This window comes from Mesoplodon densirostris, chromosome 9 (genome assembly GCF_025265405.1).
Source record: "Mesoplodon densirostris isolate mMesDen1 chromosome 9, mMesDen1 primary haplotype, whole genome shotgun sequence".
Taxonomy (NCBI): Eukaryota; Metazoa; Chordata; class Mammalia; order Artiodactyla; family Ziphiidae; genus Mesoplodon; species Mesoplodon densirostris.
In genome coordinates, this window is record NC_082669.1 from 99,566,132 (window position 1) to 99,581,776 (window position 15,645).

The window sequence follows — 15,645 nt, forward strand, 5'->3', positions numbered from 1 at the left end:
AAGGGTCCTGCGTGCCGCGGAGCGGCTGGGCCCGTGGGCCGTGGCCGCTGGGCCTGCGTGTCCGGAGCCTGTGCTCCGCAACGAGAGAGGCCACAACAGTGAGAGGCCCACGTACCGCCAAAAAAAAAAAAGGCAGACAAGAAAGGAGAGAAAATTAAACATAAAACAGGTGAGACAGATAGACAAAATAAGAGCTTTAAACTCAAGCACGTGTAATTACATGAATATGAATGATTAGATGCTTCAATTAATTAAGTGAATATCAGACTATTGAAAAAATGTTTTAAAACAAGAGATACATCCAAAATGTAAGCAATCAGAAAGGTAGAAAGTAAGAGGGGGATAAGAACTAAAATCTCTTCACTGACACATAACATTTCAACATTTTAGTGTATTTTCCTCCTAAGGGTATTGTATATGTAATAGTGCATTCCTCTCAGACATATTAATTTGTAAATTTTTCTTTTATTGTAAATAGTTTTCAAAGGATGATATTCCAAGTATTGGAGTTATTTGAATTTTCAGTTCTCTGAATAACTGGTGGGAAACTATCTGGTCAGTTATAAACACTAGGATGATTCTAAGATTTCTGTTGGCCCAGTATACATTTAAAGGGATCTTGGGGGAATTCCCTGGTGGTCCAGTGATTAGGACTCGGTGCTTTCACTGGCAGGGCACAGGTGCCATCCCTGGCCAGGGAACTAAGATCCCTCAAGCAGCACAGTGTGGCCAAAAAGAAAAAGAGGATCTTGGGACTATGATTGTTATTTCACATAAATTTTTTACTGATGTTGATATTAAATTATAAGTTCCAAGACAATGTATATAAAATCTTAATGAAACAAAAAAGTTTACCATTATTTCCTTGCAAAGTACCTATGTCTCATCTTAAGGAATTAATATTTTACAAAAACAGTTAAAACCTCAGGGCAAGGCTCTGGGCTAGGATTTTCTAATAGCTCATTTAGTCCTCACAACAGTGCTATAAGGTATGTATCTTCATTAGACATGAGATTAAGAAATAAATCGCTGAAGGTCCCACAGTTAGTAATCGGTCGACCTACGTCTGGAATGCAGGGTGATGGCAAGCTAAGAACCCACAGGCTTGCTTTTCTGTTGCCAGGGCTGCTGATACACTGAAAAGGTCTTATCCTTCAAATTTAGCTCTCAAGCAGGAAAAAAATTCTCTACAAGATGACCTCCTTTCCTTTGTTAGAATACTGCTTAACTTTTATAGCTTCTAATTTAGACTAACAGCTTCCTGCTATATATATAAGTAACAATGACAAATCCGAATGGGGTAGGTGGCCTGTTTCGTAGTGCAGTAATTTCAGGCGTTATTTCCTGAACCTGATTTATTCCAGTTGGGGGTGCTTAAAGCCTCCTTGCATAGATTAAGGAAGATGACCCAGCTGTCAGATCTCCAGGGCTCCTTCTGTAGAGGGTCGGGCAGCAGTGAGAAAGGAGTCGAGTCTACACGATTTTCAGGTGGGCCCTTGAAAACGAGTTAATTGGTCAATGAATATTCGTCAGGAATACGCCCGTATTCGTTCCTATGACTGCTAACCTCCATCGAAACGACGGGTATGGTCTATACTTACTTTCGACTCGGGCTAACCCTTTGGCACACTGGCTAGCTTGGGGCTGGCTCGCCAGCACAGCGTGCAACGCGGCCCTAGCGGACCTAGAGCCCTGAGCGTGAGGTTTTCGCGCCCGGGGCGGATCCGGCTCTAGGGTCCGTTGAGGCACCAGAGTCTCGCGAGATCTGGAGGGCTGGGGCGGGAGAGGCCCGCGTGCACGCGCCCGAGAGCCGTTAGGGTGGAACCCCTCCCGCACGGGGCGGGCGGAGCAAATACAGTTGGACGCTAGTTGGTGGAGCCCCCGCGGGAAACGACTAAGCGCGAGGAGCGTGCGCGCTCACGTCGCGGCGACGGTGGCGGCGAGCGGCGTCAGAGCTTGAAGGGGGGGCTAACGTCTTCTGGCGGGTGGCAGTGTTGGAGACGAGAGCTTGGTTAGCCGGTATTGCTTCTGTCCCAGGAACCCGACGGAGAGTGAGGGAACGAGGGTCGCTTTCGGGGGCTGCTGCCTTCCACGTACGCGTCGTCGTGAGGAGCGCAGCCCGGACTCTCCTGCAACCCCTCCAGCTCCCTTTCCGCACGCCTCGAGGCAGCGGCGGCAACCGAGACAGCGTCTCACCTTCCCCCACCCCTTCCCCTTGTCCCCCCGCCCGAGAGGGCCCGGTCTGCGCCCCACCCCCGTCCGTCCGCCCGCTACGCCGCCGCCATGTCGGCGCAGGCCCAGATGCGCGCGATGCTGGACCAGTTGATGGGCACCTCCCGGGACGGTAAGTCTCTGCCAGTGCCCTGGGGGTGGGGGAAGGGATGGGGAAGGCGAGGGAAGGGTCTCCGCGGGCGCACCTGGGCTTGTGTGTGTGGCTGAGTAAGGGGCTCCCAGATTGGTAACACGAGGTCCCGGCTCCCGTCCCATCCAATCAGGGCTTGGCAGGCGGGCCTGGGGGGCGGCGACCGAGCGGATTGGCGGGAATTGCTGCCAATGGGGCCAGGCGGGGCCTGGAGGCCGAAAGGAGAGTTTGAGCCTTGAGTGTTGACTTGGCTGGGACGGGAGAGCCCACGTCTCTTTTGCGTAGGCGGGCGGCCTGTTTTGTCGCTGATTAGGTACCTGCGGACCGCTAAAGCCTCCGCCCCCTGAACTAATTCCTTAACCCAGAGCTTTGGGATCAGTCCTCGTCGCCGCCTTCCAGAGTATCCAGGGAGAATTGGCCCCCATCATCCACCCCGTTACCTGGGTCCGGAGAAAACCTTTACTAGGAATCCAGTCCCAGGGATGAAACAACCATTCTTATGGGAAAATCTGACCCAAACCATGGTTTCTTGAAGCGGGTGTGTTTGGCCCATTTTGTGAAAAGAAGGATGTTACGGCCTGTTTTTTTTCCGAGAGACCTCCATTTTGTTAGACAATTTAATAGAGGCTTTGTTCAGTAAATATTGACAAACCTTGCTTGTGCCCCGAATAGAACCATTTTGAAAATGTGGTGCCCAGTAAAGTAGAATTGAGGGGAAACAACGATCTTTTTAGGCGCTTAGGTTAGAGCTTGTATAGAAAACCACTAATGGCTGGATATCTTTTTGTCATAGAGAATTTCTAGTTAAGATGAAACGCTGATGCTTTTTTGGTGGTGATAATTAGTAATGTACTCTTTGATATTCGACTCAAATCCATGCTAATATGGAGGAAGGGTCTAGTTCACTACTTTTTCTCTTAAAGACAAAGCCAATACTTGCTCATTTTTGTATGTTGCTTGTTTAGGCAAATAGTTTCTTAGCCATTAAAGAAATGCTTTTTTTGACAAGTTATTTAAATTGCTTGACGTAAGAGAAAAGGCACACTCAACTTTTTAGCAGTCGCTATTATAATTTCCTTGAATGCTCTGCAGCAAAATATGTGAGTAAAACATTTTATCGAATTCAGATGTTTTAGCAGTGTATACTTTGCATGGTTTTTCAGTGTTCATAGTTCAGTTGTAATAAATACCCACATTTGGAACTTATTTTCGTAGAACGTATAGAAAAATAGGTGTAGATCGCAAACCTACTTGTGGTTGTGTAGAGAGGAGGCAAGATTGGGAAGGAAATGAATTTCATTTGTGTAGTAAACCCTTGAAAGTTAACGTTAATTACAAATGCCACTGGAGAAACTTTTATCAGTTACCATTTTTCACTTTTAGATAAGAATGTTTTTTTATAACATATGGTATTGAGAAGGGACTTAATCCAGGATCTTAGCTAACAGAATAATCTTTGTAGTAAAATTACAGAAATCATTTCATTTAAGACATACTTTACATGATCCTTTTAATCCTAGATGGGTACCATTTTGGGTACCTTCTGCATGGATTGAATTTCCTAATTTACTGGGAGGGTAGTTGGATCAAAGTAACTACTATCACCTGATAAATTTCCAAACTAGGCAGCCAATCTAATATTGCAAAGCTGAATTAAAATGTGTGTGTGTGTGTATATATATATGTGTATACGTATATATATATACACACACACACACACACATATACGTACATATATATTTTTTCCTATGTGTGTAATCAGCAGAAGCTTGGGTTTCTTAAAAATCCACTCTGCTTTGTATACAAATAAATTTATATTTTTATGTATCTGTTACTGGATTTTTTTTTTTTTTTTTTGCCTCCAGACTAAGAGAATTTACCAATGAACCCATGTTTACAAGTCCACGATATTATTTAGCTGAAATGACTGGATTTTCACTGCTGTGTTGGGCCAGAAGTAAGAAACATACTACTTTCAAGGAAAAGAATTGAATTTTTTTTAGATACCCAAATTAGTTCTTTGATGTATATAAGACAAGAATCAGAGTATTCTTTTCCTTCTTACCAGAGAGTTAATGAGTTTACATACTTCATCTTATGATTCAGGACCTTTAAATAATTAGGATTTTTTTTTTTTTTTTTAGCATACAGTCAACTTGAAGTTATCCAGGGATAGGGGGACGTGAATACCTTCCTGAATAACTCATGTAATTTGAAACCATATATTAGAAACCATATAATGGGAAGCTTTGTATTGGACACAGGAACAGCTTACAGGGAATGCTGTTGGGTATCTTTGGTACTAAGAGGTGGAAATGGGGATCCAAGAGGCGGGAGAGAGATGGAAAAGGTAGGTAGGAGGGTATTCAAAGCAGCTGTGTCCAATTTTTTTTTTTTTTTTAAATCCCAGAGACTGACTATAAAGCAACACTGTCATTTTGTCAGGGTGGCAGTAACCACCCCCTCAACTCTTAGTGTCCTGCCTGTGAGGGAATCTGAAGTGGCACAGGAGGCCCAGAGTACTTTCTCTTTTACCTTCTTTGCCCCCCTAATGAAAAATTTATTTCCTCTTCCCCTCCCCCAAATTAGAATTTTTAATTAGTTCCTTTTTAAACTCCTTGGAGATTTAAGTCTGTTAAATGTAACTTACTTTGAATTACTTAAATCAGTTAATCATGTAGATTACCTAAACTTTACTGAAATTCTCAGAAATAGGAATTTTAGTAGGGAAATGGAGAGGTAATTTTGGATCCTTGGGCACTCCCAGAAAGGACAGTCCTGGGTGAGTGGTGGAAGTGGGAGGCTTTGGACAACCAGAGGGCAGCATGATGGTGCTGGGAGGCTGGGCAGGGGGCTGACCAGGAGGTGGGAGAGGAATGCATAAGGGAGGTGGGAGGGCCAAAGACAAACTTTGCCTTCTTTGCAATTTTGCCTAGGGCCCTGGTGGTGGCAACCGCCTGTGTGCCACTGAAAATCGTGCCGATGCCTGGCATACTGCATAAATGGAAGCAGGGTACCGCGTGAGTTGAAACATTGGTCACACTATATAAAGTTTGTATATGTGAATCAGTGTAACTCATACCCATGTAACTGGGGGTCTGACTGTATTTGGATTTTTCTGATAAGGCATCATGGGCTAAGGAAAAGAGCACTGGGCTGAGACTCAGGAGACCTGGTTTCTAGCCCCAGCTGTACCTCTAATTGTAACCTTGGGTAAGTCACTTAACCTTTTTTGCCTCAAGTTAAATCTATAATTTGTTAAATGAGAAGCCAAGTAATTTCCTATGTTATCCTAAAAAATGTTGAAAAATAAGTATATTTTAAGTTTTTTAAAAGGGAGGGACCATAAGTAGATATAAATTAGTATCTTATTTTGTCTGAAGTTTAAGATACATTAAATTTTATAATTACCTTTGTTTTAGTTGTTAGCATTAATAGAAGGGAGAGGGGCAAGTTGTCTTCCCCGAACATACTCCATTTGAAAGCAGGGAGGAGCAGCACAGGAGAGTCAAGCAGTAGTTCAGCTGAATTGCCTGTGTGATGGTTGGAGGAACCTAGTGTCCTCACACAGACTGTACTTATTTTTGTTGTGTTGGTTTAATTGGAAGGATGTCCCTTAGGTAAAGTCCTTCTGCCAACAAGTACAGTTTAGTTATGAGAAGTCTCTGGCCCTGACCCCAGAAAGGCCTTGCAAGGTTCCAGGGATAGGAATTAAACAAAATTGAGGGTGTGAATTTAGATTATATCCTAAGTTTAGCAACTAAAGAAGTTACAGAAGGTAGTTTTGGGGATTAAATACCTCTTAATTGCTTATAACCCTTAAATGGGAACAGAGACCATCTCGTAAAGGTTACACCAGGCCAGAAATGGCATCTGCCCTCAAAAACAACCAGTAGACTAATGGAATTCAGATTATAGATTAGAATTTTATAGCATCATTAGTTGTCCATTATGGTTAGGGAATATTTAGGGGAAGTTGAAGCTTTCAGATAATTTTAGCTATTTTTGATGGTAATCCTTCTGACCATATGATGGTCTTGCTCAGTTAATAGAGTACATTAATCATAATTTAATATTTTGCTGATCACTTATATATATGGTAGTTGTAGTTTATGGGATGTAAAATTAAAAGGATATGCATCCTAGGAGATACCCAGGGAAATACGGTTCAGAAAATCATTTACTTGTACCTAGTACAAGTTTAGTGATACGTAACTGTTGAACCTATAGGACAGTATGACCTCGCTGCCTTTCTGCAGCATAAATTATTGAATCAACGATTGAAGTAGCGTTTTTTCAGTGGATTTTTTTCGTAAAATCATCTTTACTGTAATCTGTGTTCCTTGACTTGTCATCAACACTGCGAGCATTTTCTTTTCATTTTCTCTCATTAACATAATGAATCATATTTATTTCTTGGTCAGTTGTAAATCATTCTTCTATTCCACTTGGATTGTTCATTTTAAGTGAAGGAGGCATAGCCTTTAATGTGCAAATATACATTTTTTGAAATAATGGCTATATCTAACTCTAGAGCTTGTAAATTGTTTAACATTATAAGAAATTTTAGCAAACATAAGGTTAAGTAGTTAAACATAAACTTAAACAGAGTTTTAATAAATATTTGATTTTATCAGAGGTCCAGGCATGCCAAAACACTGAAAACTCTGTTAACACCCACATAGTGAATCCATTTAAAAAAACTTTAACTCACTTTGAACTCTGAAAGATATTTGTCTACAGAACAGCCCAGGTGATAATAATATCACTACTTACAACTTCGCATTGTTCTTGGATTCTCTACAGTTGTTTAGCTCTTCTCAAGTAAATCTATGCTTCTGAGACATTCTTTTGCTTCGGGTAAAAAAATAAATTAAAAGCAAAGAAAAATCATTTTGTCTGTCAGTCCATAAGCTTTATAAGCAGCAAGTAAATACTTTGATTTGGTTTGGGTAAGATGTCATATAAGGATAAATGGTAGTGAGCTATATGTTCAAGATGGGTAGCAAGAAGTCAAGGGCAAGTAGGTGTCATGGATGGGGGTGAGGTTTAGTGAGGGTTTCAGTACCAGGTGGTTCATATCAACATTAAAGCTTGAAGTTCCTAAGGGTTCAGGCAAGTTTGGGGTTGCAAAGATAGGCAGAGGGCTTAAAACAATAAGTGTGGCCAAGGCTAGATAAATGAGGCAGGTACTCCTCAAGAATGGAATTCCAGAAAGGTGCTTGAAATGTTAGTATATTCATTGAGGACACATAATTGATTGTACTACCCAACTTAATAGTCAGTCTACTAAGAAGTTGTAGACTGTGAAGGTGAGGAAAGTTAGAACATTTTGGGGAGAAAGAATGAGGGAGTGGGAGGGAGGGTAAGTTTATGACAGGAATCTTATGGATTCAGCACCTGCAAAAAAGTCATTCTGTTCCTTTTCAGTTTGAGATCTCATACACTAGCAGCTGCTGGGATAGAAATTAGAAGGCAAGGCCAAAATAGATCAGTTAATCAGTTTTGTAAGATTATTGAGGATAGAGAGAAAAGTAGTTTGTAAAAACTCTGAAATTGGCTACAGCTTAGTGTTTTTGTTTTAACTGAGTAACTTATGACTGAAAAGTCAAAGCCATTAGAAACATGTAACTCAATCAGCTGAATAAATGTTATATTTTTCTATTTAACATGGCCTAGAGAAAGGAGTCTTAGAACTTTTTTCTTAAAATACTCTTACTAGATACTGATCCTTATGTTCTAATTTAGTTGTGAACCATGTGCAATGATGTTGACCTCTGTGATTCAACATGAAAAGAATTTAACCAGCTGCCCTTGCTGAATCTTTTGTCATGTCTCCTGAATGCATGGTAAATTGTTTTTATTTTCTTGAGACCTCAGGTTTCTGCTGACATCAGTTTTCTCTTTCAGAGTTGAACTCTCCAAAGCTTTGCCTTTCAATAAAATAGGTTGGATATTTATTGGATAGTATCTACAGTATATATACACCTTGTTGTTCAGCTGCTTCTATATTCTGTCCTACTACTATGATATACAGTATACCCTTTTCAGTTACTTGAGGGTGTGTTTTAGATCAGGGTTGGCACTATGGCCCACCTGCTTTTTGTAAATAAAGCTTTGTTGGAACACAATCATGCCCATTTGTGTGTATATTGTCTGTAGCTGCTTTGCCTTACAACAGCAGAGTTGGGTAGTTGCAACAGAGATATATAGCTGGTAAGCTTAAAATATTTGCTATCTGGCCCTTTAAGAAAAAGCTTTTTGACCATTGTTCTAGATCAGTGTTTATCAAAAATGTGGTGCCCAGATCAGCAACCTTAGCATCACCTGGAAACTTGTTAGAAACACATATTCTTGGACATACCACCCCAGGCCTACCAAATCAGAAGTTCTGGGGATGGGGGCCAGCAATTTGTGTTTTAAGAAGCCTTTCATGTGACTCTGATACACATTAAAAGTTTGAGAAACTCTGTTCTGGATAAGTGTTTCCCAAATGTAAATCACATATATCACCTGTACTATTTTTACCCTGTTTTCTTTTTGTTTAATTTTTTTGTCAACTCACTTTCTGAAAATTTAAACTAATTTTAAAATGAAAGTTTATGTCACCAGAAAAATAAATACAATGAAAACAACATGGTGTTATGAGATAACTAGAGTCTGTTGTCACGTACCCTGTGCTAAAAATTAGAACTCATTAGATGTATTAAGTACATACTAAGCACCAAGTGGAAACTTTTCTTGCCTTAATCATGATAAATAATCACTAGTGATTGAGAGGTGTTTAAAATATCATGTTGGTGAAATCATATAACATCTAAAATTATTTTTTGTCCAAATCCTATACTTTAGGAAATACTGTTATTAGTTGCTCATACGGAAGGAAAGCTGCTTGAACTATATATACCTAAACCACTGGGTAGAAATGACTTTTCCTTAGAAATAGACAGAAATACACACCCATGAGATGGAGAGATATAGAAGTCCCCAGAGAGGTCCATCTAGACTTCTAGGATGAAATTACATATTTAGCTTCATCTTACGTTTCCATTAATGTTTTGGTCCATGGTGGTCAGCAATTCTGCAGGATTTCACCAACTTCTTCCACAGTGGGATTGTGAAAGGTGCTGGCTGTGAGAAAAGCTGATTACCAAAGAAAACCCCTGGACTAGAAACTGGGGGGAAGTGCTGTGATTCTGCATTATGGACCGGAACCAGCAAGGCATGCTTACTAGAAAAACAGTTGATTCACCTCAGATTTTAGAATTTTGAGAAATTCTGGTATGAAAAAAATCAAATGATTTAATTTGCCTCATAGTATTAGAGGGAATACTTCCCCAGACATGGTGTTCTGATACTGGCCGGTGTGTTTTAGGGTGTAGTAATTGTTGATGGGACTAGAACCTGAATATCCCTAGGTTGCTGAGTTGCTTCAGTTTTTTTTTTTTTTTTTTTTGCTTTTTCTTAGAGATTATGGACGTACTTCTGTTGTCGTTTGACTCTGCAATAAAGTAGTGACATAGAACTCTAATTCTTGAGGGACTGAAAGTCTAGTAGGGAGTGAAGATTGCACATGAACAGTTAGGTTTAATTTTAAGTGATAAATTCTGTGATACTGATTGCATATAGGTGTCTAATTTTGAAAAAAGTTAAAAAAAAATATAAAAGACCACCAAACACCTATAGGAGAACAAATGTTATTTGTTCATTAAGTAAAGTGTTTGTTACAAATGAAGTCCCTCATGTTCTCCTTCACAGTTTCAGTCCTTTCCCCCAAAGGCAATTCTTGTGAATATGTAACGGTTTTCCTGTTCTGTTGTTCCAGTAGTTGTAAGGCTCAGTCTCCTTCATGGTAATCTCTGTTTTTCATTTTAACTTCCTTTATCATTGAGTTGTCTGTCGCCTCTGTCCTTTGATATTCTCATTTATTTTTCCTTTTTATTTCTTCATTAGTTTTAGATTTGGGGAGGCTCTGCTTAGCATTTATAGCTATCATCAACTATGGAGAACTTGTCTCTTCACAGAGAAATCAGCCAATTACTTTTTCTTTGGTTCTTTTCAGCTATTTCCTCATAGCCAGAGATAGCTTTCGTTACTTCTAATTTGTGTATAAAAAGTTCTGGATGATAGAGGGCACCAGATATCCAGAGTACGAGTGTTATTGTATCAGAATTGCAGCTCTGCAAGTAAGTATCAAAATATGAAATTTAGCAGGCTGCAACTTTTTAATGACTGACTTCCCTTTGTGACATATACCATAAAACAAATTATTGCATATAATCCACTTTTAGGACTAAATTTGTGGGTAACTGTTTATTCAGGCTTTTCTAATGTGTGTTTTAAATCTAAGAGGAGGAATATGTTGATTTCCTAAAGCATATATCCCCCTGGCAGAAATGTGATGGCATTGAGCCCTGCCAGTGACCAAGATTCTGTGCTTGTATAATGAGGGAAGGTAGGGTTGTGGCAGGGGTGGAATAGAGCCCTTGGAATGTAGCTACTTCAGTATTTCTTTCTGCACATTTCCTTCACCATTCTGTTAGCTCTTAAAGACCCTGAGTAAGCTTTTTGTCCTGTTACCAAGGCTGTTTCCCAGTCTCATTCCTTATAATTTTTTATATGGATTTTCATAGACAAGTAGGCCGATAGATTTAAACAATTATTTTAGCATTATTAATCTTTGGTCATATTCAGCAAGAATGAACTTGTCTTGGAAATTTCTTCTGCAGTGGGCATTGCATTTTTAAAATGTCGGGCTTGTCATGGCGATTATGGTGGGGGTGATATTGGTACCTGTTTGTAATGATAAACCTGTAGGACCATATGAAAGAATTAAGAGGGATGGCCTTTCAGTACCCTTATTTTTTGCATTTTCTGGGGGAAAGGAAAGCCTCTACTAATACTCAGTATGATTTTATAAGTTCTGTTAGAAAGAATGACTTGATACTACATTTGGAAGGGAGAATGCCTTAATTAGTTTTTCCCGCTGCCATCTTTGGCTGAGTATTTTTTCTTTCCTAATGTAATAAATGTATTTCTGAAAAGTTTGACATGTATCAAGTCCTAGTAAATGTTTTCAAAGCATCCGTAATCATATAATGTTAAGACATGGTAGTGAATCTTTTCATAAAATAAACCCTATACTTTGTACTATATAAATATACAATGAATTATATTGAGTGTATTAACAAGGTAACATGGAGTAATAAGAGTTTTTTCTTTTAAGGTTATTATAAAAGGGTTCTTATAGGTGAGCTTTAGGCTAAATTCTAAAGGAACAACAAAGGTAGGTGGGAGATGTTGGTGGATTTGGTGAGACTGTTGGAGGAGTGTGTAAAAAATGATCAAATTTGTTCTTTACTATAATAGTTACGGTGAAGCAGTAGCTTTTATCTTGGTTCTATGTGAAGACATAGGGGTTTACTTGTCCATATGAAGACGTGTTTACTGTACAGGACAGGTCTCTTCCTGCTCTGTTACTAGACTAGAAATTGTCTTTATATAGTTCCCACATTATTATGTGGAGTCCTTGCTTATGTTGTAAGAAATGGTAATAAGAAGGTGGAACATGTGAAGATTTGAGGGCACAGGGAGATGAGAAACTTTAAGCTTATACACCTCTCTTTCTAGCTCTGGCTTTCCTTTCACTGAAAGGGTATGGAATTTATTTCAGAGGGAATGTGCCTGCCCTGTCCCAAGCCAACAGTGACACATGGCCCCTAACAAGTATGCCTGTGGGGAGGGCTTTGGTTGTCACATTGGAGAATGTGGGAGAGCTTTTCCTCTTCTGGCCCCATTTATAAACTAGGATGCTTCCATTTGCTTTGTGTGCTGTTGAGTTTTCTCTTCTCTGTTTTCTCTAAGCTAAGCTCTTAGCTGATTCTGTACAAAAGAAATACTAATTAGTTGTTTTTGTAAATTGCTTGCCATTAATGCCTGATAAAATGCGGTAAAATAAGGATTCTGCATACCATTATATATGTCAAATATTACAAAGTTTAAGGTTCTTTTGAAATTACAATACTAAACTCAGTTCACTTTTGCTTAGCCTTCACAGTTGTTGATCACATAGCATGGTCATCCACTCACAGCTTAAAAAAATACAGGGAGCATCGGAGAGAATGGGTAAAGTAAAATTTTGATGTTTTTAAAATAGCACCTAAATCTATGAAAGTTGATTTGATTTATTGTTTGTATGGGAGGGAGAGGGTGGTTGGCGCTGGAAGGGAGGGGGTGGATATTGGGAAAATAGCATGCACCATGTAAAATGATGTCAGATACCGTCTAGGCTAAGATTTTTAAGTGTTGCTACTACAGTTCAAGTCTGTTTCAGAAAGGGCAGGACCATAAAATGGCAGTGTTGGGATTTACAGTGGGTTTATCTTTCCCTCCCTACAGATTGAAGGGGATTTTGAGAATAGCAATATTTGAGTAGTTTGGACAGAAGCCTTCTTTTTAGAGTGGGTTGTCCATATTCCCCGAGCGAAACTGCCTCAGTAGCACCTCGGGCTCTGTTAACGTGACTGAAAGACCTTAAGAGGAATAATATTTATTCCAGTTTTTATTGTATACCTGTGACTCAGGTGTTCTCAAATATAGGTTATGATTCATGAAACTCATGAAGGGGTTGGACAACAGAGGTTAAGAGAGTTGTTACTCTGAAGGTACTTGCTTGGTAGAAAAAGCATTAATAGAAATTTTGATGCTTCCATTCAGATGAAGAACACTTTTCCTTTCAAAGTTCTAAATCAAGTTTTTAATCTCAAATCTCATCATTATAGTTATGTACAAAGCCTAATTAATTAATATTACGGAGGTCATAGAGAAGAGAGCCTGCCATGTTTTTATGGATAGGGCATTTTGTTGTGAACTCAAATAACTTGGTCTTATCTCCACCCCATTATTTTAAAGCTTTTTTCTTTGTTTACACATTTAAAATCTGGGTGCAGAAAAAATTAAATCAGATTTTACCCTAAAAATATTATTCTTGCCCCAGCTTTGCTATTCCCCTACATGAAGCCATTTGCCAAAGCCAGATACGACTTACTTACTGTTTCCCAAACCTTACTGCCTCTATAAGCTTTGTCAAAGGTATTACCGCCAGTTTGGAATGCTCTTCTTTCCCCTTTCCTTTGGTCTAAGTCCTGTCTTTCCTTCGAATAATGGCTTCTACTCATTTCATGAAGCCTTCTCTAACCTCTTCAGTCCTTGGTGGTCATTCTAGTCTTAGAATTCCTGAAGTACTACTATTTGGTAGTATTTCATCCATTACAAACATTCATCTGGCACTTGGATCATGCTTCCTTTTGTTATTACTTGTTACTGCATTTAAATATCCTGTTTCTCTAGGAAAATGAGGGGCTCCTTGAGGGTAGAGAGCTTGTCTTAAATGCCTCTTTGGGGCCTCCCTGGTGGCGCAGTGGTTAAGAGTCCGCCTGCCGATGCAGGGGATACGGGTTCGTGCCCCGGTCTGGGAGGATCCCATATGCCGCGGAGCGGCTGGGCCCGTGAGCCATGGCCGCTGGGCCTGCGCATCCGGAGCCTGTGCTCCGCAACGGGAGAGGCCACAACAGTGAGAGGCCCGCATACCGCAAAAAAAAAAAAAAAAAAGAAAAAAAAAATGCCTCTTTGTAATCCCATTGCCTAGCACAGAGGATATGTTCAGTATTGGACTTGATTCTATTATTTGGATCCAATATTAGTGTAACAGAGCAATTGTTCTTTTAACTTAGGTTATTTTTATAATGAATATATACCCAGAAAACCCAAAGATAAAGTACATTGAATTAATAAAGTAATTCCTTGTATTATAAGGAGATTTGGTTCATATTTGTTCCTTATTACTTATAGTTCCCCCCCTCCTTTGTTTTTTAGTGGGTGCTGTTTTACCTAGTTTCTTTTGAAAAACATGGTTTGGGCCAGATATATTGACAGTTTATATTACTAGTATTTTTATTTTAAAATGCTTTGTTGGTTTAGCCAGATGATACTTAAATGGCTTAAGCCCAATAAAATACATTTATTAAATACTGTATGGTAATATAGGCAAATTATTTTAAAATGTTAACCTTAAAAGTCTCTCAGGTAAAATTTAAAGAACATCAATAAGCATATTCAGTTGCTAGTCCCTCTCAGGGTATTTCTGTATCTCAAATTATTAGGAATTTTATTACTTCATTGTTACAAAGATTACTGTACAGGCTGATATTTGATAGCTGTATTTATTGTGTTTGCTGCAGTTATCAAATGTTTATAGAGCAACCATTTGTATGTAGTGAGGAGTTATTTAAAAATACTTTTTAGCGTTTATAGAAACTGACACTTAAAGGTCCTCAGGGATAATTTTGCTTAATTCATATTTGGAATTGTTCTCATTTTATCTGATAGCAGTGTCTTCAAGACACATATGTCTTAATATTAGATTTATGTCATGATTTCAGAGGAAATGTTTGACTAGTAAAACTTCTGAGAATCTTGATTGTAGTCTCAGGCCTGGCTTGTCATATTCTTGAGCCATTAGTTTGACAAAGCACTGAAACAATACTGCTGTTGCATTACTGAAAAACTTAGAAACTTGTAGCAGGGAGACTTCTAGATATGTAAGTTTTTTTTCTTCAAAAATTTATATTATCTTTAAATTTCTTAGCATAATTTGGGTACATGCGAGACACACACACACCATTCTGGTGTGAGCTCATCAGAGTACCATTCTGACATGAGCTTAAGGCCCTCACCAAAGTCTTGATGAAATATACTTTATAAAAAAACATTTTTCAAAACCCCAGTTTGCCCAAGGACCACTTTACAGAGCTCCAGCCTTGGACTTTTACCTGTGATCAGTCATATTCTTCTCTAGGGTTACACTTGTTAAGTCAGTATTTTAAAACAAAACAAAACAAAAAACCCTGATTTTGTTCACTTTTGTTTTCATATACAAGAATCTTGACAGTCAACATGTACTTCTAGATGCTATATTGAAATTGCTGGCAGAGTCTATTCTATACAGACTGAACAATCTGGCCCCTTGTTTTATTTGTAAAGGTTCAATGTATCTATGCCTGCCTACTTCAGTCTGCAAGGGAGTGTCAGAAAGGCCCCGCATTCGCCGAGCCGTGAGTTATCACTAACTTTTCAGATGTGTTAATGAATGTGGAACAAAAGCAGTTGTGTTTAAAAGGAAAAAAGGACCATTAAAATAACCTTTATTATAGTAGCAGGCGTGAACACTAAATTAATTATTCCAAATTGTGGTGTCAAAAATAACCTACTTTAACTAGAGACTA

General features: G+C 39.1%; 1 protein-coding gene across 9 annotated transcripts in view; it reads left to right on the forward strand.

Moving 5' to 3' along the window:
• Nucleotides 1-1,909: 1,909 nt before the first annotated feature.
• LUC7L2 (LUC7 like 2, pre-mRNA splicing factor) overlaps nt 1,910-15,645 on the forward strand; it is a 59,149-nt gene continuing 45,413 nt past the window's right edge. Inside the window, exons 1-4 of one of the 9 annotated variants that reach the window (XM_060108936.1) lie at nt 1,910-2,344; nt 4,228-4,319; nt 5,299-5,382; nt 15,404-15,474. In XM_060108936.1, coding sequence (XP_059964919.1) covers nt 5,345-5,382; nt 15,404-15,474 — 109 coding nt within the window. In that variant the 5' untranslated portion in view covers nt 1,910-2,344; nt 4,228-4,319; nt 5,299-5,344. Of the gene's footprint in view, nt 2,345-4,227; nt 4,320-4,656; nt 4,713-5,298; nt 5,383-5,403; nt 5,576-8,110; nt 8,212-12,410; nt 12,488-15,403; nt 15,475-15,645 lie in introns of those variants that run through there. The other 8 variants (XM_060108939.1, XM_060108937.1, XM_060108935.1 and 5 more) reach the window with 8 other exon arrangements.